Raw genomic sequence first — 23,660 nt, 5'->3', positions numbered from 1 at the left:
TAAAGTTATAGCTTTCTTGTGCACCTCTCCTTCCACCACTCCACATGCTAAGAACTTGGGCCCTCATTATGGCTTTGGCGGCCTTTTCTCAAGACCGCCGAAGCCACGGCAGCCAGCATACTGCCAGTGCTGGCCGTATGCTCGCCGCCCTATTTGGAGTTTTAGGAGTTTTTTTCGCTGGGCCAGCGGGCGAAAACAGCGTTTCCGCCTGCTGGGCCAGCAGCCGGCGGCAATGTTGTGGTGCGTTGGGTGTTACAGCACCTGTCGCGCATTTCACTGCCCTTAATTTAGGCAGTGAAATGTGTGGTGGTCTGTCCATGGGGGCCCTGCACTGCCCATGCCAAGATGCCCACTTTCCGCCAGCCTTTGTATGGCAGTGAGACCGCCATGCAAAGGCTGGCAGAAAGGGTACTCGTGATACCCAGGGCAGTGCTGCTTGCAGCGCTGCCCTGGCAGATTGCGACCGCCGAGACCGCCAGGCTGTCACATTCGGCAACCTGGCAGTGCCAGCGGTCGGACTGTGGCACATCTGCCATGGTCATTATAGGGCGGTCGGACCGCAATGTCTGCAACAGTCCTACCACCATTGCGAGTGTGGCGGTCTTGAGACCGCCACACTCGTAATGAGGGCCTTGGTGATGTTTTGTGATCATTGCTTTGGTCAAAGAAGACAATCCTGCTCCTCTTCTTAATAAAGTACTTCCAGTTCTTCAAACATGGCCATAGAGGGAACTGACCCCAACCAGTTCTGCCTGGACTATTGTAAAATGATCTACACTGGCAACTCTAGAGGCTCATTTCCAGACTACCAAGGTTACAATGAGGTAACCAAAATGTGTCTTTACTTACGTGACTAGGGCCACATATAGCCTTCTCTAAAATCATGCAACTGGCTACCAGTTGAAGCGAGGATTAAAGATTCTGAATACATACAGATATTAGCTGCAACTAAAATTCTCCACACATCAGCTATTAATTTACTCCAGTGATAGTTGTTCAAACAGTCAGAGACAGATTCTTGGGAATTAAAGGTCCAAGGCTTTGGAATGCTCTCAACACCTCCTTGTGATCTGAGCCCAATCACATATGTTTTAGGAAACTACTAAAATCAGAACTACTGAGACCTGCTGCAAACAGACCTTTGGAGCCACCAGGGTCCGTAACTGCCAAACATCAGCATGTGCCCAACCCTTTCTAAATGGACTAGTTATCCCCCTACATTCATTTTTTTAATAGATTGGACAATGTTTCTATTTCCTGATTGTGCTCTCAATTGACAAAAAAGTCACTTGTAGTGGATGATAAAACTCCAAAATAAATAAAAATCATAATAATGTCTGTGATCATACCTCTCTCGAACAAGTTATAGTTGTCATTTGCTGTATGTAGTGCACACCAGTGAGTAAGAAAAACAAGCAATAGCCCCCAACATGCAGTCAAGGTCATTGTGTTTTTGTTTTTCTCAAACAAGCTCCTATGTTTTGAGTTTGTTGAGAAAATAGTTTTAAATATTGGCACCTATTCGACATTCATTTTTACCTACAGTGTATCGGTCTTACAAGCAGAAGCACTGGGGACAGTGAGACCTCTGCCAAGCAGGTAGGGGCTCTCTAAACACGGCTGGTGGGCAACTCACAATAGATCAAAGAAGCCCTAGAGTCCCTTTAGACTATTTAATTGGTAATTCTAAGCATTCTGGCAAACTAAGGATATGAAGATTGAATTAGGAACATATGTAGTGTACATTTACTCATAATTCCAAAGTGCTTTCTAGCTGTGGTTTGCCTCACTTTTTATGTCCTATTTAGCAGCTGAATATTAATCTTTGAAACGTTAAACATTGGCACTAATGAGTTTCCAATTCAATTATTTTCTTTTTTTGTCTAAGTAAACATAAACTTAGTTTAATACCTCACCTTTCCAGTATCTGACACTTTAAATATCATATTCATAATGCACAGCAAGTACACTTGGATGTTCAATATTTAGCACTAATGGAGAGAGCTGCCTCTTCAAATGATATTGGTTCATGCACCGCCTGTTTAAGCCAAACATGAACAGTGACAACACTAGTTTTTTTAAAATGGGTGTTCCCACCACATTGAAATTGGTACTTTCCCAAGAAATCACGTGACTTAATTCAGGATGTTAGTAAAATGGTGGCAGTGCCAGAAATCATGTCTCGCAATGATCATAAGAACACATTGAGCAGAAAGGTTAAATAACCAACCCATTAGTTGATGCACAGGTTGCCTCATCTGTAGGTAACTAATTGGTACCCTAAGTAGGAGGAGAAGGTACACAATCATCAGATACCCAGGGATGCACTCCTCCTAACTCAAAGGATGAAGCAGCACAGCGATTGTCAGGGCCCCAGCAGGATTTTCAGGGCCCCAGCAGGATTTTCACTGTCTGCTTTGCAGACAGTGAAAATCGCGACGGGTGCCACTGCACCCGTCGCACCCCTGCAACTCCGCCGGCTCCATTCGGAGCTGGCTTCCTTGTTGCAGGGTCTTTCCCGCTGGGCCGGCGGGCACCCTTTTGGCGGTCGCCCGCCGGCCCAGCGGGAAAGTCGGAATGACCCCTGCGGTCTCTTGACCGCGGAGCGGTCTTCCGACGGGGTTACTTTGGCGGGCAGCGGAGTCGGAATGACCCCCTTTATGTGGTATGGCCCGTTGTAGGAGTAACTCCGTCTAGTCAAGGTGTAAATATATTACTAGTGCATTTAACAATCCGGAGTGAAAGTCAGTCAGCAGTTCGAGGGGCTGCTTTAAAGCTGTATCCAGGCAGGTTCCCTGTCACTGACAGATGTCTTTACTTGGGCACCTTGAAGAGAGAAGGGAGGTAGTTTACCACACCAGGACCCTGCAGGGAGGGGAAACGTCCGGAACATCGACGCCGGAACCATGACAACGTTAACAACGACTCCCTTTTTCTCTGCCTTAACCATGCATGTGCTGAACAACGCACATGCGTGGTTAAGGCAGAGAAAAAGGGAGAGTGCATCGGGAGAGGACGTGGTCTGTTAAGTTGGGCTGGGACAGGGGTGGGGGGGTCGGGTAGATTGTTTTTTAAGGGGCGGGATGGGGCACAGGGTAGTTCTGTTTTTTAGGGTTGGGGGATTGGGGTGATTCTGTTTTTAGGAGCTGGGTGGGGGGTCAGGGTAGTTTTGTTTTGGGGATTGGGGTACTTTTGTTTTTGGGGGTGGGGGTGGGATAGTTTGGTTTTTGGGAGTGTGGGTGTAGAATCGGGGTAGTTTGGTTTTTGGCGGTGGGGGATCAGGGTAGTTAGGTTTTTAGGGGTGAGGGGTCGGGGTCATTTGGTTTTTGTTATGGGGGATCGGGGTAGTTTGGTTTTTGGGGGTGGGGGATCGGGGTAGTTTGGTTTTCGGAGTGGGGGAAGTTTGGTTTTTGGGTATGGGAGTGGGGGAGATTGGGGTAGTTTGGTAAAGGGGTGGGGGATCGAGGTAGTTTTGTTTTTGGGAGTTGGGGTGGAGAAATCGGGGTAGTTTTGTTTTTAGGGATGGGGTGGGGGGTCGGTTGTTTTTAGGGCAAGTGGGGGAGGTCAGGGAAGGGTTTAGGGCTCAGGGTGGGTGGGAGGTATCCGGGGTAGTTTTGTTTTAGGGGTGGGGAGTCGGGTAGTTTTAGTATTAGGGGTGGGGTACTTCTGGGCCTTAGGGCAGGGAGGGGGTCGCATGCTAGAACCACACATGCCATTCCCACACATGCCTTTACTCGGCATGCTTTTACATCGAAAAATCGTTGTAAAGGCATGAGTGGTAAAGGCATTCATGCTAACAACGTGGTCGTAGTTCCGACCGCGTTGTTCAGGCATACGTGGTTCCAGCATTTGTTGTTCCATCATACATTCTGCGGGGAGCCGTGAAAAGGGACAGTCTAGCACCACAATCCGTGAGTTGGCTTTAGTCTAGCACCACAATCCTTGAGGTGGCTTTAGTTTGTATACCTCCCTATCATCTTCAGATCTGTTCACAACCCTGGTACTACTTGTGGGGAGGGGCTCTGACAGTGATGTAACACAAAATTATGTGGATTCACTGCAGCATTTGGTGCTGAATCCCTAGAGCTTCACCTGGACTGCCCATATTACATATATACAAGGCCTAGGACACAGCAGAGGTTTGGGGCCCTTTCTAAGGTAGCAGCCACCTACCTTCTAAGGTGGGACTGAGTGGTTGATTGGAAGCAGTACTACAGCAGGGCAGGTACAGTAAAGCATATCACCTCAGGATATGTCTGCAAGACGGACCAACAACAGTTAAAACAATTTCAAATGACATTTTTGAGATAGAGGATGGAGAATGCTACTTATGGACTTGGAGACAGATGCCAATGGCACTGTAATTGCTGGAATAACAACTCTGTTCCCAGTATTACAGTACCATAAGGTATCTCACCACCATTACCGTGCCATTACAAGCCACTGACCCGATAATGAGTAATAGCATTGCAGGTACAGATTTTATGCACCTGTTTACACGTCTTCCACCATTAATGTCCCATTTTCCGTCTGTGAATCCGCCCAGCTTTGAGAAGGTGGGTCTCGTCCCCAGTTTCACCTCTCCTAGTATTTCCAGGTAGGATGAAATTAAGGGACTTGGAATTGGGAGAGTGGTCTGCCATTAAAACACCATGTCGTACCTTTAGTAGGAAAAATGGTACCAAAATATCTGAACAAGTCAATGTCGACTTTAGGATGTTGCAACTGATGCCACCACTCCAGGTGCCAAGCTCAGAGGCTCTGCATTTTTAAATATCTTACGAGGTTACTGCTTTTGCCACAGAGATCCTTGTGTTAGTTCACTTGAACTCCAAACACTGCGATATGTTTTAAAATACTGACTTTGTTTTCTCCTGACCATGCATGCTTAACTTATAATGACTATTGTTATGGCTAACATATGACTCCTACACTTTGAGCCCTAGTTGCCTTATGTAGCATTTCCCATACATTGTTTTACACACTTGTATAGTTAATTCTCTCATTTATATTGTGGGTCAGTATGTGTGTGTCTGATGTAAAGCACTCAACACCCTAAATTAGAATGAGCAGAGCTATAAAATTCATTAAATGTGAGAGAGGAGATATGGAGTAAGGATGAGCACCATTTAAGGATGGTAGTGGGGAAATATGTAACAAAGATTGTCCCACTGGGCGCCGTCCACGCAAAAACTAGCCCTTACCATAACCTTATCTCAGAATTTAAGATGTATACTAAGGAAAATGTTTAGCATAGTGTGCCGCCCGACTGTGTTCCTTTCTGTCATTGCATCCAGATGTATAATACCACAAGTAACATCACACCTACAACAATCCAGGACTATTGGCTTGGTCAATGGTTGTTATTTGCATAAGGTAAATAAGCAACAACAACAACGGCTTCTTTGTATATAATATTGACAATGCTGTAACGAGCACCGGCAGGACCCGGCCCACCTATAGCCCTGGTCCTAGCTAAAACAGTCCAAACATAAGTAGCAGGAGGGTGCTTATTTAGATCAAATAGTTACTCAATGGTTAATCTCAGCCAGTAATGAATGTAAAAAAAATAGAGTGTAATAAGAACGTGATGACTTTCTTGTTTATATTTCCTGAATACCCGTGGCTTTAGCCGACTGTTCCATCTAGTGTTAAAATCTATTCGTCCATCTTTCTAATCCTGTGTCCAATGCTTTCCTTTCCTCTTTGCAGTGTGTAAAATGAATATCCATAAACGATGTGAACGCAACGTTGCAGCGCACTGTGGGGTGAATTCGGTAGGACTTGCAAAAGCCCTGGCAGAAATGGGCATCCAGGCAGAACAAATACCAAAGACGCCGGTGAGGATGCACTTTTTACTTTATAGTTGAAAGACAATAACATTGTTAACCATTTACACACTTGTCACCCACCCTTTCCCTCTTTCAACTGGCTCACGCTCAAGCCATTTCAATTTCAGCCGCCATGGTAATGACAGGCGACATAGCAACTATGTTGCCTGGACAACTCAGCACGTGCAGCTGTACTTGCTTGACTTTCAATATCTGCTGTACGCCTCAGTCTTTTACAAGGAAGTAGGAAAGGGAGAGAAGTGTGTGATGCCAACAAATTATTTGTTAGCTTTGCCACTGAACGCCCCTTGCCCATGTGAATGACTTTTCGTTTCATTTATAGATGTTGTTCATCGGTAGACCTTTTCTAGAAGTAAATTAGGATGATTTAATTTGCGGAGGTTCACGAATTTTGCATTACGTTTGTTACACAAAAATGCAGACATTTCTCTCATTGATTATTACATGCCATTGTCAGTAAAAACTAAGGCAAATTCGTCATTTGTTGTACAATTTTACTGCAAAAACATGGGAACAACAGAATATGAGTGAATGCACCCTCACGTCAAAAATTACTCATAATTTCACAGAAACCTTACGCATTTAGGGGCATATTTATACTTGTTTTGCACCGAATTTGCGTATTATTTTGGCGCAAATTCGGTGCAAAATGAACTCCATATTTATACTTTGGCTCTAGACCTGTCTAGTGCCAAATTTATGGAGTTAAAGTCATTTTTTGGATGTGGAAACCTACTTTGCGTCAATGATATGCAAAGTAGGAGTTCCCGTGCAAAAAATGACTCTAAGGCCCTAGCGCCTTATTTATCCTTCCGTACAAAAATTACGCACGGGGGGGTCAAAAAATGGTGTAAAGCTTGCTTTGCATCATTTCTTAACGCCTGGGTCATGGGAGGCGTTAGGGGACCTGTGGGCCTATTTCCATGGTGGAACACCATGGAATAAGCCCACAGGTGACCTCCCCTTGCTCCACGGACACACCCACCCACACCAGAGAGACAGCGGAGGATGGGGGACCCCATCCCTGGTAAGGATAGGTAAATATATATTTTTTTTATTGCCATTGGGGACCCTGAAATGGGCCCCCCTACATGGCACTGGGGGCAATGGCCATGCCCAGGGGACCCTTGTCCCCTGTGCTGGCCATTGGGTGGTGGGCATGAATCCTGTCTTTTCTAAGACAGGAGTCATGTGGTATGGATGGTTTTGCATCAGAAAATGACTCTTGGCATGTTAGAGTCATTTATTTTAACCCTAACCTGCCTAACGTCATTTTGTGGTGCAAAACCCCACCTTCCATACCACCAGTCCCACCCAGTTAATGTCATTTGTTTTAATGCTAGCCTACCCTTTGCACCGGCTTGCACCATTCCATAAATATGGTGCCAGACTGGTGTACAGCAGAAATGGTGCAAGCCGGTGTTAAACATTTTGGTGTAAAACTACAGTAGTGCAGTTTTGCACCAAATAGTATAAATCAGGGCCTTAAACTAAAGAGAATTACGCAAAATCCACACTGCTATTCATTGGCTTGTTTCATAAATGAAAACTAGAGGCATCCAGTGCAGGAAGGCCACCGGTTAACAGCATTTTAGCTATGCCTGGAATAACAGTCAGCAAAAACCTATGTAACCCAGATTAAATATGGGCATTCCATGCAGAATTTGGGTATTCCTAGCATAACAGTGGCATATTCTTGCCACATGTTGGCATTCTTGATTTTTGATGTGAAAATGAGTGAGAAAACGGAGACAGGGACAGCGGAGCGGATATAAAATGAAGGCAGTGCGGATTTAAGTGTGGCCTCCCCGAGATAATTAGGGGTGGAAGTCACCGGCGAAAATGCAAAAAACAAAAAAGTAACAGGTGAAGACAGCCTTTGCTGAGTGCAATGCAGACCAATAGTTGACAAGAAGCGCGTGCTTGGGAAAGAGCAAAGATAGACCGACTCCCTCCTTAAGCAGCAAGATCTCGCTAAAGCAGCTCTGCGTTGGGAGTGACTGCGGACGCCGCTGTGCTCGTGCCTGCCCACCTCATCCGGAGGTGCTGATCAGAGACGCTGATTGGGTGCTGAGTCAGCGCTAGGGAACCACGTGGAAGTGAGCGCAAGGAAAACTCACACAGTGTGGAAAAAGACCATAGAGAGTTACTCGGCCAGCGTGAGGCAACCGTGCCGGCCCCTTATGGGGAGCCTCGAGGTGCTCGGTGTACAACGGTACGATCACTGTGCCCGGGGAAATTTGGGAGGCCGTGGTGGTGGAGGACGAGATGCGGTGTGGCCTCTGATCCGATGCCACAAAGGGGCGGGAAAGCCACTGTTGAAATCATTTGGAGGATCTAAAGGACCTCGCGCTAAAGGAGTTGGTGTATAGAAGCTGGGTGGAGGCGGCAGTCCCACGGCTTATAGGCATGACACCAGCCCAGTCAGAAGAGATAAGTACTGTGGAGTGAGTTTGGACCAAGGAAGTTATTGTTGGAAGCAACGCTATAGAATATAAAGATACAGAGGCATCAGAGTAGGCACCTGTTAGAAATAGGGTCTTCGGTTGGCAGTCAGTTACCCCCTGTCCAAGCAAGGACCCTCACTCTAGTCAGGGTAAGTCACACACAATCCAAATTATCCTGTGCCCACCCTCAGGTAGCTTGGCACTGAGCAGTCAGGCTTAACTTAGAAGGCAATGTGTAAAGTATTTGTGCAATACATCATACAATAACACCATGTAGCACCACAAAAATACACCACACAGTGTTTAGGAAAATATATAATATTTATCTGATAAGATGCAGGTCAAAACAATCAAAGATGCAATAAGTAAATGTTGAGATATCACTATAAAGGGATATAAAAGTGTTTTAAGTCTTTCAAAAGCAACCAAAGTCTCTTTTGAGCACAAAGTACCTGGTTCACGTGAAGCATCTCCGCAAAGAGCCACAGAGGAGGATATGCGTGGAAACAAAGAGGTATGCGTCGATTTCTCTGGCCACACACGGCGATGCGTCGTTTAGTTTGTCACGCAGGGATGGCGGTGCGTCGATTTCCGGTGCTTGGTCGTGGATCCTCTTCGGGTTGCCGGGTTTTCAGACACCCGGGGTCTGTGCGTGGAATCCTGGGCTTGCGGAGTGAAGTCACAAGCGCTGCGTCGATCCGGTGGGCGTTCCGTGGAATTTTCTCCTGCACGGAAGGTGCTGCGTCGATTCCTCTCTGGAAGTCAGGCTGCGCCGTCCCAGGTCGGCTGTGCGTCAATCCGTTGGGCCGTGCGTCGAAGTTCCGGTCGCAGCGCAGGCACTACGTCGATCTTCTCCTTGCGAAGTCACGCTACGTCATTCCGGTTCGGTGTGCAGTGAATTACTCACCGCAGGGGCAGGTTGTGCGTTGTTTTTAGCAGGCTGTGCATCGAATTTTCACCGCACAAGGAGTCCAGTTGTAGTAGTAAAGTCTTTTTGGTCCTGAGACTTCAGGGAACAGGAGGCAAGCTCTATCCAAGCCCTTGGAGATCACTTCTTCACCACAGCCAGAGAGCAGCAAGGCAGCAGGGCAACAGCAAAGTAGCAGTCCTTCACAGAAAGCAGTCAGGTGAGTCCTTTGGGCAGCCAGGCAGTTCTTCTTGGCAGGATGCAGGTTCTGGTTCCAGTTTTCTTCTCCGGGAAGTGTCTGTGAGGTAGAGTGTCTAGCCCAGGAAGTGTCTAAGGTCTGCGGTTTTGGGTCCTCTTCTTCTACCCATTTTGGCCTTTGAAGTTTGCCCAGGCAAGGCCTCAGACACACACCAGGGAGTTGGAGTCTGCATTGTGTGACGGCAGGCACAGCCCTTTCAGGTGCGAGTGACCACTCCTCTCCTCCCTCCTAGCACAGATAATCAAACAGAATATGCAGGCTACACCCCAGCCCCCTTTGTGTCACTGTCTGGAGAGAGGTGACAACAGCACAACTGTCAAACTAACCCAGACAGGGAATCCACAAACAGGCAGAGTCACAGGAAGGGTTTAAGCAAGAAAATGCCCACTTTCTAAAAGTGGCATTTTCAAACACACAATCTTAAAATTAACTTTGCTAAAAGATGTATTTTTAAATTGTGAGTTCAGAGGTCCCAAACTCCACATGTCTATCTGCTCCCAAAGGGAAGCTACGCTCTAAGTATGTTTAAAGGCAGCCCCCAGGTTATCCTATGAGAGAGATAGGCCTTGCAACAGTGAAAAACGAATTTGGCAGTATTTCACTGTCAGGACATATAAAACACATTAGTATATGTCCTACCTTAACCATACACTGCACCCTGCCCATGGAGCTACCTAGGGCCTACCTTAGGGGTGTCTTATATGTAGGAAAGGGGAAGGGTTAGGCCTGGCAAGTGGGGACACTTGCCAAGTCAAATTTACAGTTTAAAACTGCACACACAGACACCGCAGTGGCAGGTCTGAGACATGATTACAGGGCTACTTATGTGGGTGGCACAACTAGTGCTGCAGGCCCACTAGTAGCATTTGATTTACATGCCCTGGGCACCTCTAGTGCACTTTACTAGGGACTTACTAGCAAATCAAATATGCCATTCATGGATAAACCAATTAACAGTACAATTTACACAGAAAACATATGCACTTTAGCACTGGTTAGCAGTGGTAAAGTGCTCAGAGTTCAAAAGCCAACAAAACAGGTCAGGAAAAATAGGAGGAAGGAGGCAAAACGTTTGGGGATGACCCTGCAAAAAGGGCCAGGTCCAACAGCGCCCAAGTTAGGTATCACTGGGAAATGGTTCCTGGGAAAGGGAAGCAGCGGAAAAGGTTTATTAACCAACAGCGAGAGGACTCTATATTGAATATTGATAGCAGAAGATATGCCATTGGAAGACCTGAAAGAACAAAAACGTATTGATAAAGAAGGGAAAGGCAAGCCTACAGCAGGTTCAGAAGGAGATAAATTCAAGATGGTAGCCCTCCAAAGGATGATTTGGGGGGCAGCTCTGAGCAGGTCAATAAAAGATTTTGTGGGTAAACATTTCAAAAGGGAGAGTAATCAACCTCGACTGGAGGCAGTACTAATGGGAGAAGAACCAACAAGGGAATCTGGCAGCTGATCTTTAGACCTAAGTCTACCGATAGCAAGTATGACAGAATTATCAAACCTGTAAAAGAGGTCTTAAATGAGGTTTCAGAAGATTTAATGTATAAGTCTACTCTAAATGTAAATTGTACAACATCATCCTCCGCATCAATGTTAGATATTATTTTGATGTTACAGAACACTTTGCAAGGTCTACTTGAGGTATCTGTAATGAGTCATGATGTCTTGAAAGCACAGAAAGAGCAGTTTAGTTTCAGGCTATGGTGGGAGAATTGAAGCAGGTAAAGGCTCTTATGCCATCTATGGTTAGACTGTTGGAAGGGGATAATCAAGAAGAACCCCACAAAGAGGAGATGAGAGCACAAAGTGTGTGTGTGTCAAGGCATCCTATGTTGGTGAAGAGGCTTGGGGAATCTACTTGTTACAGGCGGTGCATACCAAGGCCTAGAAGAGTAAGGACAGTGAAGTGTGTGAGAAAAAGTACTTGGAATGTTACAGTGCCTGTCCAAAGGGCCAGGGGAAACTCCCTAATTCAAGATCTTGAAGTTAAATCCTCCAAAAAGGCCACTGGAGAAGTGGGAAGTATGAATGGTCAAAAAAGTGGGGAAAGAGAATTCAAGGGGATTGTGAAGAAAGGAACCCCTAGTCCCTGAGTAGAGAGAACATGGAGTATGATAAGCAACTAGAGGTCGAGAAGGGTACGCACAACCTGGGAGAAATGGAAGGGAGAAGGGTGGGAATGGAAAGGAAGGAGAGGAAAGGTAGTGTGAATAGGGGTAGAGATGGTTTGGCATCTACTTCTATAGGTAATGGAATATATAGTGATCTATAGTTGTATTTTGAACCTGCCCAAAAGGAGAAAAAATGGAAACGAACAAGCACGTTACTCCCCCTCAACCATTCAGAGTTACTGTTTTCCTTCACCAAATGCCCAAGTCTGAAAGACCTAGGAACCAAGGACCTTAGACAGGTAGGCTTTATGAAAAATTGCCAGGGGAATGAAGTGACCAAAGTCCTGTTGTATTCAGGATTTGTGAAGTTGTTGCTTATAAAGGCCGAACGAATGGCTGTGTGATGAAACCCAATTGTTTGATGGTTTTGTTCAGTTAAATAGGACTGCTAGGAGAAGCCTCCAGGGGCGACCCTCTGAGGGGCTAATAATTTTAGTTTCCACTAGAACTGCAAAGAAGGTTGTGCCAATAGATTTGAATTGTAAATAGATGATGGCATGTAGTACGTTTAAGTACGGGGCAAAGCCTTGTCCAATTGATTATATGTTTATGCACGCATGGGATTTTCATACGATCAATCAGTTTTGGGACTGGGAAGAAGGAGACAGTGATCATTACCCCTTAAAATTGGAACGAAGTAGGGGAGTAAGAAGATTTAGAGAAAGGGTTCACCTCATAACAGTTGATTACTCAAAGTGCCTCACTACACGTATCTCGGAGGAGTCACTGGCGACATTAGCCTCTTTCCAAGAAGAAATCATGTTAAGTATGTCTCCGGCTAACAATATAAAGTGGTTTGAGAACATTCTCAACCAAGTAGTTGCCTGTATAAAGGTAAAAGGGGCAAGAGGATAGGGTTAAGAGCTCCCTGGGGAAAAGAAGTGCCTGGTTTAATGAGGAATGTAGGAAATTAAAGGTCCTTGTAAGAAAGTATGAGAAAAAGCCTTATTTTGAAATATGATTATGAGAGTTATATTACTCTTCAGAAATTAAAGAAAGTATATAAAAAGATGATCCGTAATCAGAAGAGGTTATATAATTTTAAAAGGTTTTCGAAACTCGTGCAGTATGGCTCTAGAAAATCACCAGCGGGTATGTAGTGTGTAGTGGAAGAAGATGCCTGGGTCCATCACATAAAAGAAATGTATAGTGCCGGGTCGGAGCAGGTGGCGGGGCCAAGTATCCCCTGGGTAGGGTAGATGAGGTCACCAGATCCCTATTTTTGGCAGGAAATATTAAACTGACTATATTGGAATTGGTACTGACTCGAGCAGCTGGCCTGGATAACATTCCATCTGCTATAATAAAGATCAGATCTGACTGGTGGGTACATTTTTTATGTAGAATGTTTAATAATATATTGGATTTAGGCCAGCTACCTGTAAGTTGGAGAGGTGCAATTATTAGGCCCATACATAAACAAGGGAATGTAAAGGACCCGAAAAATTACAGGTTGATTAACCTGTTGGATGTTGGCAAAAACATTTTCTGAAAGTTTTATTGGGTTGTCTTAAGGACTGGGTTGTTATCATTCAAATTATTTCTCCCGAGCAGGGCGGGTTCAAAGAGGGCCACTCAACTATTGATGATTGTTGTACCTTATGGTCCATTGCTCATAAGTCAATAGAGCAAGGGGGTAGGTTGTTTTGTTGCTTTGTGGACTTCCGTGCGGCCTTTGTTCTGGTGGATCATAAGTGCCTTTGGAAAACCTTGACTAACCAGGATATACCAAAGAGCCTGTTGTTGTCAATCCAGAAATTGCACACACTTAATTGGGCTCAAGTTATCATAGACGAGGAGGGGACATTATCCCAGAAAATCCCAATTGCAATGGGCTACGTCTGTGATCTGTGCTGGACCCACTTTTGTTATCCTTTTTAGTCACTGATCTACCAGCAGCATTGGTTGTGGAAAGAGGTGCAAGTCCCAAAATGGATGGGCATCATGTGGCATGCCTTTTGTATGCCATTGATTTAGTGATATTTGACCGGACAAAGATAGGTTTGCCATGGAAATTGGATGCATTTTCTGATTATTGTCAAGCCAAAAAGTTAGTGGTGAATCGGGAGAAGACAGAAGTGCTGTGTATTGGAAGGAAAGCCACTGGATGCAGTTGGTATTTGAGGGGCACATAATTGGATCAGGTGAACAAATATAAGTATGTGGGGGTTTGGTTCACGGCATCCTTGAGGTGGGATATAGATATTGAAGGAACAAAAGTAAAAGCCCTTGCATCGATAAGCGGCCTGAAGAAATTTAATAGGGATTATTGAGAGATGTGCCATAGGCCGTTATTAAAAGCCTATGAGGCCATGATACCCCCACAAAGTTTGTATGGAGCCGAATTATTGTGTGTGAGTGGGAAAAGTAATTGGGACAGGGAGGAGGGGAAATGTTTGAAAAAATCATGTCCCTACCAGCATCAGCAATGATCAGGCTGTGAGATTGGAAATAGGATTGGTATCTTGGAAAGTATTAGCTCGAATAGCTCTAATTAGATTTTGGGGTTGGCTGGAGGCGGGTGAAGAGCATAAGGTTGCATGAGTTATGGAAAGCAAGATGAAATGGGCTAATGGTGTTAGGAAGAGGTTGGCGGATATTTGTAGGAACATGAAGGTAAAGTTGAGCCTCGAGAATTTTGATCTGGAAGTTTCTAAGAAGGATATTAAAACATACTGCAAGGAATTGCCTAGAGAATATGATCAAAAATATTTAGGAAGCATATATTCCATTCTGTTTATGCTAAATTCATGGGGAAAGGAACATTGGTTCCCTTATTTGGACCTCTTACCAGATCAAAGGATAAGATATGAATTATTAAGGGCAAGAGTGGGAATTAACACGGTTATTACTCATCAGAGATAAAATTGGCTTTAATGGACCCTGCAGGCAAATGAACCTGTGGCCTGGGAACTAAGTGTAATATTTTGCACATTCCAATGGATTGTTGGACTGTCCTAGTATTACGGAGAACATTTTTATGGCCAATTTTTTTAAATATGGCATTAGACATCATGCACAGGCAGTTTAATTATTGACGGATATGTGATTCTTGGATGTTGCACGTGCCATTGGCAGGTTTTTGATTGCTGTAAAAAGTTTTTTAGGCACATCCGAATAGTGATTTTCCCATGTGGTTATAGGAGGAAGACTAAAGATGTGAATGCCCATTTAAAATGTTTTATTGGGGGAATTTTATCGTATTTATGTGCAAGTTGTCTCAGTGTGGGGTGTTATGTTGTTTAAAGACTTGTGATCTAAATAAACATTTGTTGACTGTCTGTCTTGTTTCATAACGTGTGTTTGAAAAATATGAGAATTTCCTCAGGCCACATCCAGTGGATCAAAGGTCATGTTATGTTACTTCCTTGGATGACCCTAGAATTAAAGTTCTTGTTGCCTGACGCTTGAGAGGTATTCATTTACTGAGGAGACATTAAAGTAAACATTATTTGGTTCACGAAAAAAAAGTTGATGTGGGTGCATTTCTGAATGTGACTCACCAGCATGTTATCCAAAACAAGTCATTTAGAATCTGAGATTCCTAGAATTGTGTACCAAACCGGCTGACACCTGTTTTACTGGTATATGCCCTGTTCTCCTATGTCCATTAATGGAATAGATATTTACAGAAAAAAATCATTGTATGTGCCTTCATCTCAAAACTGGAAAACCAGAAAAACTAGTTTTTACAACAATAGTATGTCCAGGGGCGTAGCTTGGTCAGTTAGACTGGGAGACTGTGAGCTTCAGATTTTCCAACAATCACGCTGGCATACAATGTCAAAATACATTATATCACAAGCAGGGCACATGAGAGGGTCTAAAGGGGCAGAGAAGGGGAGACGAATGCGGATTGGCAGGGGTGTTAAGAGAAGAAAACACAAGATTTTGGAAAATACCCAACATTTTTGAAGACTTTCTAAGCAGAGAGGGAGAGCATGTGTGTGAGGTTTTTTTGTCTGTATTTATGCAAAACATTTTTGTTAAATCTGACAGACACCTCACCATACCTGTCTGAAAGCATTTGTACCCAACTATTTTCCGGAAAATACATTTTCTAGGAGGGTGTGACACCCGAAACCCTCTCTCCCCCCACCCACCCAAGCTACGCCCTTTGGGATCCACCTGGTGCCATGATGCCTCCAAGAGTCAAAATGAGAAACATTCACAACTTCTGCAAGCTTCTAAAATACTTTAGTGAGTTAAATCATAATTTCGAAAATGTATGTCACCTAACATACCAAGATTTTCATCCTGCCACAGTCTTCCACCCCTTTTGGGTGCCGATAGGCTGTGTAGTAATAAACTAAATATTAAGAGCACAGGATATTTTACAGTAATAATAAGTTACAAACTTGAGTAGCAGGTGCAGAATAAAAACAAATAGTTTTTAAATCATGATTACTGCATTGTTCTGCAAATCATGATGCCATCTTTGATTGCTGAACTCGGATTTACTTAACATTCGTACTCATCAACTACAGCAGTAGCATAAGCATTAGCAGTAGCAGTAGCATTCATCCTCCAGCCATTAAACTTAGACCCATTTATTGTTGGAATATACTAAAATTGCTGTTTCTCTGGCGTTGCTGGATCTGTAAGCATAATATATAAAAACATACAATACTTTTGAAATATGTCCAAAAAAGAATCAAGAAACCTGACTTGAAAGCATCTCGAAGGAAATACACCTTCTTATTCATATAATGTAGATTAACCTTGTTTGCTTCAGTAAATCGATTTTTTGTTGTACTCTTTTTGCTGTGGTCTTTGGAGCTCTTTCCTCGATCCAAATCTTGGTATTCTACATGTGTGGAGTCCATCGTTGATAGATTACGCCTGCTCATCTGCTCTTCTCCTGCTTTGCCTGAACTGGGGGCCACCTTCATGGTGTCAAACCAGCATTTTGCAAAACCTGAAATGATCCTTGTGGATGACCTTTGAGATGATGGGAGTGCAGTCTTTGAGCCCCTCTCCAGTAATCACCTGCAGACTGTCCTTACGGGCAAGTGGTTGCGAACACCACTTTAGCTGGACCCACAGAAAACATCACAGAGAACTACCATGCACGGAGGATGCATCATGCCCAGCAGTTTATTAGCCTTTGGTTGTTAATGGTTTGCAGCGGCTGCTTCTGGCAGGGGGGGGCGACGCTCCTTCCCCAGACCGGAGGGGCCACAGCTAGTGTATGAACATAGGTGTGGAGAAGATCATTAAAGATTTAAATGGTAATTTAGAGGAGATTTTCGTCCTGTAAATACGTGAGGAGATGTATTTAGTTAAATAGGAATTTCTTGAAAATATGAGTTTTCATTTCTCTTTAGAAGACTAAAACCTGAATAAACATTCTGAGGTTGGCATACGAGAATGATTCTCTGTTGGCAAAGAAGGATCTATATTTAGGAAAATTAAGAAGTGCTTATTATTCCCCATTTCAACACATGAGAACAGCGAATTTCCACTATTTGCGTCAACAGGTTGTGTGTTTCACCAACTGCAAACCACTGGAGCACTGGAACTACAGAGGTACTCTGTTGTTCAGCAAATAAGAGACCACGACCATTGACTGACGATTAATGGCCTCCTCAAACAAATTTTCCATAGTCAGCCACTGAGATTTTTTTGTCAGTGACTTGTCTTTAACCTCACATGTCAATAGTTTATCATCAACATGTCTCGCTCCCCTAAAAACATTACAGAAACTACTACCATTACTGCTTGCGGAACATGGAGTTCTCATTGTTCAGACTACTATCCTTAGACGACCAGACTACTGTAATGCACTTTTAATGGATGCATCTGGCATTCTGATTAAATGGTTGTTGCGCATCCAAAATGCAACAGCTTGGCTTGCATTAGGGGCCAGATGTACGGAGACTTTCACCAGTTGCAAACGGCCAATCAGGCCATTAGCAACTGGTAAAATGCTTTTTGTCATGTACTAAACCTATTTTGCAAGTCTGTAACCTATTACGACTAGCAAAATAGGGTTTGTGAGTCGCTATTAGAAAGGGGCATGTTAAGGGCATCATGGGGCCATGTATGAATGTTTTGTGACCAGAATGCGGTTGCAAAACATTCATACTTTACTGCAACCTTGAAGGAGGTGGTAACCCATTCTCATATGGGAAGGGGTCCCCAATGGACCCATTCCCGTTTGTGAATGGAGGCGCCAACATTTTTTCAGAGCAGGCAGTAGTCCCACAGACCACTGCCCCCTCTCAAATAATGAAAAGAAAACTTGTAATTGTTATTTTTTAAACGGATCCCATTTTCCCTAAGGGAAAAAGAGATGCATATAAAAAAAACAGCTTTATGTAAAAAGCAGTCACAGACATGGTGGTCTGCTGATCCCTGCAAGCTACCATCCCTGTGAGTGCCAGCCATTCCCAATGGGTCATAAAATGTGACCTGCATCATGAGTGTTAAGGAGGCAGGTCCTTTGCGACCCATTTGGGTATCGCAAACGGTGTCTCAGACACTGTTGTACTTCAGTGTTTCTGACAAGATGGAAGTCCTCATCTTCGCTCCACCCGCTCCGCATGGGATGACTCCTGGTGGCCCGCCACCCTAGGAGCAGCTCCGACTCCCACCGACCACGCACGTAAAGTAAGATTCATCTTGGACTCCTCATTATCCATGACCCAGCAAGTCAACGCTATCTCCTCCTCCTGCTTCAACTCCCTCTGTGTGCTCTGAAAGAGCTACAAATGGATACCCACCGAAACCAGAAAAACAGTCAACCAAGCCCTCGTAAGCAGGAAACTGGACTACGGCACTGCCCTCTACGCAGGAACCATGGCCAGACTCCAGAAGAGGCTGCAATGCATCCAGAACGCCTCTGCACTCCTCATCCTGGGCATCCTCCGCCACTGCCACATCACAGACCACCAGAGAAACCTGCACTGGCTCCCAGTCAACAAGAGAATCATATTCAAACTCCTAACCCACACTCACAAAGCACTGCACAACACCGGACCAGAATACCTCAACAGACGGCTCTCCTTCTACACCCCGACCCAACATCCCTGCTCCCCCGACCTCGTCCTCACAAACTATCCCACGCGTCCGCAGAACTACAACCGGTGGTAGATCATTCTCACACCCCGCCGCCAAAACGTGGAACACTCTTCCCACCAAGCTGCGCCAGACCAAAGACCTCCTTACCTTCAGGAAACTTCTCAAGACCTGGCTGTTCGAGCAGTAGCAGCACCCCATTCTCCCCTCCTCCCCCCCCCCCCCACACTCAGCGTCTTGGGACGCTCATGGGTGAGTAGTGCGCTTTACAAATTCCTGATTGATTGACTCCCAATTTCCAAGTTGCAAAAAAATCCAAATTGTGAATTGCAAGCACTGAGGGTGGTACATCTGGCCTCTAGATTTCCAAAGAAGGGCTCCATTGCCTTGGCTCTAAAAAAGCTACATTGATTACAAGCCGGAAAGAGGATTTTTTAAGTCTCTTTGTATTATGTTGTGTATAAGGCTGCACATATGATGGGTCAATGTATTTAAGAAATAAGCTCAGGAATTAGGAACCAGGCTGCTGATGAAGAGCGACCGAAGCAGAACTTTTGGTTCAGAAAAGATTTAGGCCCATATTTCAACTTTTTTAGCACCGCATTTGTGCCGCTTTTTAACGGAAAAATGTCGTAAACTTACAAAATACAATTGTATTTTGTAAGTTTGCGCCGTATTTGCATCAAAAAGCGGCACAAATGCGGCGCTAAAAAAGTATAAATATGGGCCTTAGTTCGGAGTTAGAGCGTTCTCAGTACAGGCAGCACATATATGTTGGGAAGTTCAGAAAATCTCTTAAATCTTGGCTGTTTACTAGACAGTGGTGGAGTAATGAATGACTGATAGCACAAGAATGTTTAGTGCCAGGAATCCTTATAGGCAATTGTGCGCTTTAGAAACACAATTATTATTATTAATAATAATAATAATAATAACAACAACAACAGTGTGATTTTGCAAACACCGTTTAAGCACAAACATAAATTTGCAATGGAGTTAGCGGTCCTTAATCCTTAAATGCACAGGTTTCCTCCACAGCCAGACTCCTACTTCAGGTAGAATAAAAATACATATTTATGTCTTCTTATTTATGTGGGCCCAGATTTAACTGGCGAAACACAGGAAGGCAAGTCGCAGCATTGCATTCACCAAAAGGCATGAGCAGGAATGTGCTACTAAGACATGATGTAGTTTCAACATGTGACATGTAAAATGATGCTGGCGCATTTCTGGCTGGCTTGTGCCAATGCAGGCACGCTTGTGCCATGACGCAAGGGTGCCTCCGTTATGGTCAGAATAGTTTATGTGCAGGAAGGAATAACATGCTGCAGAAAAAAAAGCTATTGTTAGAGGCGTATTCTTCTTGTGTGTGTGCTGGTGCATGCAAAGAGGAGGTAACAAGGAGGAATAAATATATTTCTCTTTGTTCCGCCAGCCTGGGGTAGGCACGCCATTTTGGCCCAAACCCATATTTATTGAGTAAATATGGCTTACATCAATATACATGGGTGGATGCACAAGAACACCCTTGCTCCGCCCAAATTACGCCTCGCCAACGCAAGTTAACACGAGACAGCGATACAAGAAGCATAGGTTACTTTTTAAATAAACTAACACACAAATCTTGAATTGCTTGGCTTTGCAAATCCCAACAGGAATTTTGTATTTGGGATGCTCTACAAAATTGGCGCAACACTGATGCAGAATCTTAGTAAATTTGACCTAAATGCTTTCTTCTGCTTCAAAAGAACAGTTTGTGGCTTAAATTCTGTGATAGAGAAAATCGGAGGTAGGCGACTTGACAGTTGTTTTAATAGTAACAGTATTCATAACATACATTAAGACACATTGCTAACACGTTATAGTTGCATTTGTGGTTGATTCACATCCCATCTAAGATGAGAAATATTTTGAGTAAGGTTAAAACTTTAATTGACGGAAAGGTTAGAAAAAACTTCTTCACACTGGCAATTTTACATGTGTACAAACACTACCATCTAGTGGTGATCGCTGGAAATAAATAGTTGCAGAAAAGTTACAAGGACCTCATTTATTTAGATTAGTGATATAATAAACTTTTTAATGTAATTACTGCCTTCGCTACTACCCATTTTTTGCACAGGCCTCCACACCAGGTGCGAATTAATCTAGTGGTGATACTATTACCTTATGTGGAAGGTGTGCAGATACCACCGTATTAGCAGACCACTGTCTGAGCTGATGAAAATACTCTATCTATTGTATCACATTTACTTTAGCAATGCCTGAGTGGTAATTTGTATTGATTTCAGATAATAATTAGTACAGCAGGACATTTTTTAGTGTATAATCCTGCGCCAAAAGTGTCAATATTGTATCTAAATTCAGGTATGACAGCAGTAGTAGTAATAACTGCTGCCGTTAGCATTTTCAGGAATGTGATATGAGCCTCTTTGGTTAGTATATTTCAGCGCTGCAGTTATTAACTACCTATTTTTGAGTAGCGATACTCTATGGACTAATTCCAGTTGTTTAAAGTCGTGCTGAGCATCTTTAAATTTGATGGATTCACTGTGTGAGCTGTTTCAGCATATCGGTAGTACTGCTAACCTTAAAACAGGCAGCAATTTGTGGTGGTAAACTAATTGTACCTGATTTTTAATTAGTACCATACTCTAAATTAGGGGCTTGTTGCGTTAACACATAGGAATGGTGCCACGGATCTGGTCATTTGCTTTGTAATTCTGTTTTTTCGAAATTTCAGAACAAGTCATTATAAAAATAGTAAAAATTATTTACTATCAACAGCTTTCACAGGATAACAGGACAATGTAGGATTTGGATGGTCTGTTGGGCCGATTTTCAGGGTGGTCTCAAGGGGGTAGGGGCACACTGCTGGTATGTTAGCACCAGTTCTCCCAAATGTATCAGGGTATATGAAGTTCACTGTAGTGGTCTCACAGTTTAAAGTCATCACCAACAAATGTAGGAGCCATCAGTGCTGGACGTATCTGTACACAAGTTTTGGGCTGGTTGGCAATCATCAGCAGAGAGCAGGCCTTACTTTAGGCATGTCTTATCACGCTGCTTCCACTTCTTCATGTCAAGTGCCTTTATAAGCTCAACTGCACCCTAAATGCCTTGTCACCTAGTAAATCACAAGTGCTCCCCCTGAGAGGAGCCTCAAATTCATGAGGATACTTCATACTTCACATGACCTCAAACCAACAACCCATTTCGCAGAACCAGGTCAATATGACTAAAAATCAGGTGTGTAATGGTAACATAACCACTTGGGCGAATTGTAAATTACACAGGTAAAATTCAAAAACGTTATAAAAATTTCACATCATGCAATTTTGCCTAATTTCCACTCGTGAGAGACTGGATTGCACAGAAGAATGCTCGCTGAGAGATGCTTTCTGCTCAAGCCAGTTTCTTGCCAATGTCTTGAATGACTGGTTTTTTTTAACACAATGGCATACCTCATGTGCAAAATGCCCTGTGACATTGATATTTCGTTCGAAAATGTTAATTTTAAAAATAGTAATTTTGGCCCATATTTGTACTTTTTTAGCGCCGCATTTGCGCTGCTTTTTGACGCAAAAACGGCGCAAACTTACAAAATACAGGCCCATATTTATACTTTTTGACGCACAACTGCACCAATGCAGTTGTGCGTCAAAAATTTTACCGCCGGTTAACGCCATTCCAACGCGCCATGCGGGCGCCTTATTAATGGAATGATCTTAGCCGGCGCTGTGGACTGGTGTGCGTAAAAAAAAATGACTCACACCAGGCAGCGCCGGCGTATGGGAAAATGGGGGTTGTGCGTCAAAAAATGGTGCACGTCAGGTCTGAGGCAAAATTCAGGCCTCAAACGGGATTTGCACCATTTTTTTTACGCCCAACCTCCATTGACATGACTCATGTCTTAGCAAAGGCAGGAGTCATGCCCCCTTGCCCAATGGCCATGCCCTGGGGACTTATGTTCCCTGGGCATGGTCAGTGGGCATAGTGGCATGTAGGGGGGCCCAAATCAGGCCCCCCTATGCCACAAAACAAAATCGGAAAAAAATACTTACCCGAACTTACCTTTACTTCCTTGGGATGGGTCCCTCCATCCTTGGGTGTCCTCCTGGGGTGGGCAAGGGTGGCAGGGGGTGTCCCTGGGGGCAGGGGAGGGCACCTCTGGGCTCCATCCGAGCCCACAGGTCCCTTAACGCCTGCCCTGACCCAGGCGTTAAAAAACGGCGCACATCAGGCTGTGCGCCGTTTTTTAAGGCCCACCCCCTCCTGTGCGTCAAAATGACACCAGAGTATAAATAAGGGACACAGGCCTTAAAGTAATTTTTTGGAAGGGAACGCCTACCTTGCATATAATTAACGCAAGGCTGGTTCCCCCTTCCAAAAAATGACGCACATGGTGGAATTTTGACGCCCGCGGGGTCGGACGTCAAAGTATAAATATGGGGCAGGGTTTGCGCTGATTGTGCGTCAAAAATGTTGACGTACATTCGGCGCAAACAGAGTATAAATATGCCCCACAATGGTATTTTGCAAGTTTGCGCCGTTTTGCGTTAATAAATGACGCAAATGCGGCGCTAAAACAGTATAAATATGGGCCTATGTTGTGATAAATATGCAATTTCGCACATTAGGGTATCGAGCATAGTGCCAAAAACAGGCGGGTGAACCTAACTGTTTAGTAGAACAAAACAGATATAGGAGACGATCTTTCTGCAAATGTATTTTTCAAATATCATTAAAGGTGCTGTCAGCGGCTTCAAAATCTTGTAAACTTTCACCAAGCGCCTCACGTTTGACCTCCTCTGTCTTCTAAATCAAATATGGCTCCTACGAGCATGGGCATTTTTTGTTGAAAATGAGAAAATTAAAGTTTCAGAGTCCCTAATTCTTTACAGAGATATCTACAGGCTGGGCATGAAGTTTGATGTTTTCTAAACAGTTTGTCCTTGTCTTTGAGAGGACATTAGGTCCTCAATTCAAAACGCTGAG

The 23,660-nt window shown here is 44.1% G+C and overlaps 1 protein-coding gene across 1 annotated transcript in view; it reads left to right on the top strand.

The window, feature by feature from the left end:
• PRKCH (protein kinase C eta) overlaps positions 1–23,660 on the top strand; it is a 656,855-nt gene that overhangs the window by 392,061 nt on the left and 241,134 nt on the right. Inside the window, exon 7 of the mRNA XM_069207402.1 lies at positions 5,713–5,840. Coding sequence (XP_069063503.1) covers positions 5,713–5,840 — 128 coding nt within the window. The remainder of the gene's footprint in view (positions 1–5,712; positions 5,841–23,660) is intronic.

This window comes from Pleurodeles waltl, chromosome 9 (genome assembly GCF_031143425.1).
Source record: "Pleurodeles waltl isolate 20211129_DDA chromosome 9, aPleWal1.hap1.20221129, whole genome shotgun sequence".
NCBI classification, from domain to species: domain Eukaryota; kingdom Metazoa; phylum Chordata; class Amphibia; order Caudata; family Salamandridae; genus Pleurodeles; species Pleurodeles waltl.
The sequence above is the reverse complement of the archived record's forward strand: the minus strand, read 5'-3'. Positions and strand labels throughout refer to the sequence as shown.